This window comes from Gymnogyps californianus, chromosome 2 (assembly GCF_018139145.2).
Source record: "Gymnogyps californianus isolate 813 chromosome 2, ASM1813914v2, whole genome shotgun sequence".
Classification (NCBI taxonomy): Eukaryota; Metazoa; Chordata; class Aves; order Accipitriformes; family Cathartidae; genus Gymnogyps; species Gymnogyps californianus.
In genome coordinates this window covers 9,303,737-9,309,736 of record NC_059472.1, presented here as the reverse complement: position 1 = coordinate 9,309,736, position 6,000 = coordinate 9,303,737, and the positions used below count along the sequence as shown (strand labels likewise).

Below are 6,000 nucleotides of genomic sequence, written 5' to 3'. Positions count from 1 at the left end.
ATCTAAAATGTATATTTGTTGATGCTGGAAGAAAAATGTCCTAGAAAGTGCCACACACAGATTTTTCAGCATCATTTTTCTTTGTATAGAAAAGAAACCTTTCACAGGCATTTTAACGGAGAAGTGTTGTGGTTTACATTTGAAGTGGAAGTATCCTGTAAGGCTATACACCATTTAGCATCATAAACGGTGGCAGTTCGAAAGGTCATCCCAATAAATACAGAGAAACATGTTTACTCGGGCATCAAATGCAAGAACAGAATGACTAAATTTCAACAACTGGAAAAACTTACATAAAATGATATCTGGGTTTCTGTGGTAACAGCCTCTGATATTGGAGCTGAAGAATGTGACTTTGGCTCATTCTGCGTAAGTTTCTACATATATTTGGATGTAAATTGTCTAAACCTATTGTCTTGACTTAATTTTTTGTTTTCTTTATAGCTTACTATATTTTTGCAAAATAGAAGACAGATTCCTGATTAACAATGCCTGGCAGTAAGTATTGTTACCTTAAGTACGTTAAGACAGTATTTAGGGGTGTTTACTATTACGATATTTTCTTTGGGGGTTAAAAATTCTACCGAAATTAAAATGGAAAAACGCCAAATTATGACACTTGCTGTCATTTTTAAGATATTTAAGATCTCAATATTATCCAGCCTCTGCCTTTGTAAATCTCTGTATATTTTTCAAAGGAACCTAGTATAGGCTCTGCATTTTCCTTTTCAATAAGTTGTTCACAGTTTAACATTGATGAATTTTGTGATTTAAAGTATGTTCTGAAATAGTTGTATGCGGAATATAAAAAGATATCCTGATATAGCTATAATTCTAGCTTTGGAAAATTACAAATATTGTTTATAGAAGATAGAATTACTGTTTAGTATATAAAGTGATAAGACTTAAAATTTTTAACATTCAAAGTTAAATGAGATTTTTGAGGCAGATGTTTCCAAGAATTAAATCATTATTTACTTTGAAGAGTAGCAAATTTCTCTAACACAAAGGCTCAAGTTATAAAATGTGTTATAATAATATTAATTCCAACTAAATTTTTTTAAATTTTTCTATTTAGAAAAATCCTGCATGGGTTCAGTAAATATTAACATCAGGTTTTGGATAAAGCAGTCTGCTTTATCCAGAGGATAAAGAAGTCTTCATAAAGTTACAGTACCAATCATATTGGGTGCACTTTAATTATAGGTTTGTAATGAATTTCACAAATGTTTAATTTCATGAGGAAATGTTTGAGCATTTATTATTTTTTGTTGCGGTGATTTAAGATTTGTAGTAAGATTCGTAATAAGCTGTGACTACTGGGTACTTAAAAATATCTTACAGTAATTCTATGTTGTATTGTTTGAACCACTGTCATGTAAAATACCTTACTATAAGTATTTAGGTGTTTTCTACTTTAGTGGTAAATAGTTGAAATTATTCCTCTATACAGACATGAGTTTTTGTAACAAAATAGTGGCAAATATGTATGTGTTAAATTGTATATTTACATCAGAAGCAGCTGGAACTGCTGCTGTGTTTCAGTGGCAGTGTTTAGTACCATTAAGGCCTCTATCGTGATACTCACTTTTGCTGTGAAGGAGTTTGTCGGTTTTTTAAACAATTAAACTAGAAAAGTAAGTTTGTTTGTTTTTTTTTCCTAAACCAAGTATGCTTATGTTCAGGGTCATTATTTACACTATTTGCCCAAATGCATGTCGAGGCTGCATTGCTACAGAGTCAGATGAAACTTAAAGGAGACCAAAACAACTGATTGCAATGTTTATCTGTAGTGAGACATTCAGAACTACCGAGCCATTTATTTCTCTTCTGTGTATATTAATGAGTTTTTTAAGTGTATGGGTGAAGGGAAGGTAACCTAACAGATGTGTGTATTGCAATTCTTACGAAATAACAGTACTTAATGTTTTCCTTCCAAAAATTGTGGTGATGGAGAATTATGATTAGATTTTAATGGAAGCAAGCATTGTATTGTGGCTAGTTGTACTTTTTATCAATGCGCATAGAGACAGCCTTCAAGACTTCAACTTTGTTGCATGTGAAAGAGAAAGCTTCTGCCTGCTAATTGAGGCTTCTCTAGAGATTCTACAGGATTCTTTTCAGAGCATATTGACGAAACAGGTTGCTACTATTTAGTGTTACTTTGAAATCTTAAAGTATTTGTCCTTGAAATCTCAAAAACTCAGTTGTTTGTAAAAGCTGGGATTTTTTTTTTTCCCCACGACATGGAGTTCTCTCATCCCACACATCAAGAAGTGTGTTGAACATCTTTTGGAATAAAATGTGGAAAAGGCTGTTAGAGTAAAATATTCTCCAAAAATGTTTTCTGTCATGCTAGAGCGAGTTCTTTATAAACGAAGTAGAATAATAGTATCTAGTTAAAAGGAAAGTTTGATAGAGTTCTCAGGTCATACCGACCAACTCCCTCTTCCAGTGTTGTCCCGCTTGCTTTCCTGAGTCTCTATATCAGTTCCTGGTAATATTTTTGCCCCTTTTTTGCAGTACAGTAGTTAGGGAATGTCTAGTTGGAAGGTCAGGAGAGGCCAAGACAGAAAGACTGGACAAGGAGAATTGATTAGTCTTTCTGGGGACTTTAGCTGTTCCTAGAGACACTATAGAAGTCAGTCTTGAAGTTATTGTACATGAAACGTTGACAGGACAATATACTTTTTATCTCCCTCAATATTAACTGTCCAAAAAATAGGCATGTAGTCAGAACTGGGATGTGGTATTGAGAGGGAGAGAGATGAACATAGGCAGTTAACCAAAGGTAATGTTCTTCTCATTTAACTTCATCTCGGTGATAGGCGCTGGTCTCTGCAGTAGTTGTTTGTTATATATTGGATTATCAAATTTTCTATCGATGTTGCTGTTTAGTGATCCCATTTAAGAATATGGGGATACAGTGCTGCATTGAGTCCCTAATGAAATAATGTTAAGATTTAGTCTCAATACAGTAATAGCCCATAAATAGAAAATTTTCAATCTGCTCTCTTAAGATGTAAAAGTGCTTCATTTTGACTAGCCATGGCATGGCATCTGTATTGACATCTAGTCTGTAGTGGAAGTGTAATGCTATATAATTGCAGGAGTACTTGTAGCAACCTTGCCAAAGCATTGCTTTTCCCTATATTCTTTGTAGCTGTAACTTTATGTTTAGCTCCTCTTGTGCAAATAACATGGGCATTGATGCAAGATATGCTTACAAACATGGTGTCTTCATATGAAGTTGAAATGCAACTTCTGAAATGTTGAGAAAGCAAATGTGTTTTCTCACTGCTATTATAATACAATAGGAGTAGATTGATTTGAGCCACAGCTATTTTATTAACCAATTTAGCTGTGCCTTCTCACAAAGAAACCGTGGATTAAAAGATTTATTAGTCCTTTTATTTAAGAACAAAACCAAAGAACTTGTAACCAGATAGCCTTTGCAGTACAGGCAGTATGTGTTTTTCATTTGTCACAAGTTTGCTCTCAATTTCCCTATTCAATAATTTGTGCAGATAATTTCATTTATCGTACTTTTGTTATGGAACATGGGTGGTTTTGGTAGTTTTTTTTTGTTGGTTGTGTTTGGATTGAAACGTTACAAATGCTTCTGTTAAGGAAAAAAGCATAGCTAAATCATATATCAAAACATTTGTTTAAGACTCTTATTTTTGGACATTATGTTGCAGATAGATACTCATACTTAATCAGATGTTTGAAGCACAGTTTGGTAGATGATGAGTTTTTTCGGAAACAGCTAACCTACTTACTGGCTGTATTCCCTGACTTCAATTAAATATTTAACTTAAAGGCAGATTTTATACTAAAATGAAATTGCTTGGACTAGAAAAATTATGTGTGATACAGGTGAGAACACCTGCTGACTATAAGAATGTATTTTACTTGTAGTAGCTATGTGTGTGACTTTTTTTTTTCTTTTCTTATTCTTTTCTCTTGTTCTTACTTATGCCATTAACATACTTAATTATATCTTTGCTTTTCACGGTTTTGTTAATAATGATTATTATGTTAAACTGATTTTTGCTGCTGATTAGCAGGTCCTTGTATGACTGACTGTAACGTGCAAATTAAGAGAGCAAATAAATAAAAATAAGGATTTTGACAAATGTAATTTTCGCACATGCTTCCCTTGAATTACTGCTGTGAAATTTAGTGATATGAACATCCCCTATGCTATTCTGTCACATATTTGCCAGTTAGAAAGAGACCACTCTGACTTAAGAGATACATATCAGTTATGTGGAAAATCTCCCATGATTTGGCCTGTTCTTGGTTACAGCGAAGTGACTGTTTTGGTAACTTCAGAATGCTTCTCCAAGTATGCTCGATGCATTGATTGCTTCTCATTGAACTACGTAACATTTTGTTTCCTCAGCTTTCCATACACCGTGTGGCTTTTTGCCAGTTGTCTTTGCAGAGACAACTAGTCTGCAATTGGTGTGTACTGGTGGCTTCCCTAGTTTGTGTGAGATGAAAGTAAATAGAAGATAGGACAATTGAATATTGATTGTCTTTATTCTTGGATGTTACTGCTTTCAGTTAAGTTGCTTCATGGTCTTTAAACAAACAAACAGCCCACCCCCACAACAAAAAAAAAACCAACAAACTTCTAAAATTATAATTTTCTTTTTGAATAAAGCTTCCTTGCCAAGTGTAGGAAGGAAAACAGCACTTGCAATGGAGTTTGAAATGAGTGAATTCTTAACTCATATTTAATGTTCTTAACTCATTTTAAGAGGCAGATAATCTCCTCATTTTGGATTTCTTGCCTCACAGCAGTTTTGGGAAATTAATTTATTTATCTTTTGCAATTCTAGTTTTTATTCTGTATATAAGTAAGCAAGTAACAACAAGATTGTTAATGAGAAGGGAAGACTTATTTCCCTATGAAATACATTTCTAAAATACCCATAGTGGCTGGAGATGTATTCCTAAATCTGTCTATATAAATATTTCATGGCTAATGCATTCTAGTGTTTTTAGTGAAAATTAAGCCATAATTCTAATTAATAACTTCCTCTACTCTTTCAATCTAACATACTTTTTTCCTCATCTGGAGTCTGTTTCTCAGGTACCCTTGATACTTTAAAACCCTGAAAGGGACCTTCCACTTAATGAAGCATTTTTCATAATTGCTTTAATTTATTTTATATGCAGTAGAAAACCTATTAGTTTTCTGACAGTATTGTTGACTATTTAGAATAGTGTTAAAATAAATATAATCCTATAAAATTTTCATATTTCGGCTGTTACGGAAGAGTTACATGGGGGAGTATCTCAAATCATTGTCTGCTGCTTGATTTAGTACCTTAGAGGATGAGAAACACAAGCAGCCCTGTATCAAGTCCATCTTTCAACAACTAGCCAACACAGGAACTTGAAAAACAGCTGCCAAGGGTATGTCATGGCTTGGGCTTCCTTCGGCAGTTTGCCATTTGCTATGCCTAGGCCAGTAAAGGAAAATAACTGTATTTCAGAATGTCTGTAACTATTATGATACTATGGTCACAAAATATATAATGGATTCTTTGCATAATAACATACAATAAATGCTGTCAATATGTAAACAATTAGATACAGATTTTTTCAGTTGATTTTTAGGTGATTGTCTTTTCTAAACTGAAAAGAAGTGGTAACTTCTCTAAATGTATCCTTTGATTAAGCTAAGAAAAAAACCCAGGAACCTGTAGCTGGAAAACTGTAGCTCTTTGTACAGGTTTATTTCACTCCTGATACCCTAAGCAACTTTGTGTGCCAGTTGGCTGGTTGCTTCCATATTCTTTAATGAATCTGCATGGATTTCTTTAAGACTTGGTAATTTTGAACAAGTGTTCATTTTGTTGTTTTCTGTTAGCTATTAGTTCTCTCTATGTATGCATAATCCTAACCCCATTTGGGAAGGTTAATGTTTAGGAGCAATTCTATAGAACGTGACCATCACTCATATTAATACATTGCAAGTAATAT

The 6,000-nt window shown here is 33.5% G+C and overlaps 1 protein-coding gene across 4 annotated transcripts in view; it reads left to right on the top strand.

Annotated features, from left to right (window-relative positions):
- Nucleotides 1-442: 442 nt before the first annotated feature.
- Nucleotides 443-6,000, top strand: part of EFR3A (EFR3 homolog A) — an 89,291-nt gene continuing 83,733 nt past the window's right edge. For 3 of the 4 annotated variants that reach the window (XM_050891596.1, XM_050891594.1, XM_050891597.1), the window contains exon 1: nucleotides 443-498. Coding sequence is in view for 1 of the 4 variants with exons in the window: in XM_050891595.1 (XP_050747552.1) it covers nucleotides 489-498 (10 nt within the window). In the remaining 3 variants the exon portion in view is untranslated. The remainder of the gene's footprint in view (nucleotides 499-6,000) is intronic. The other variant, XM_050891595.1, reaches the window with a different exon arrangement.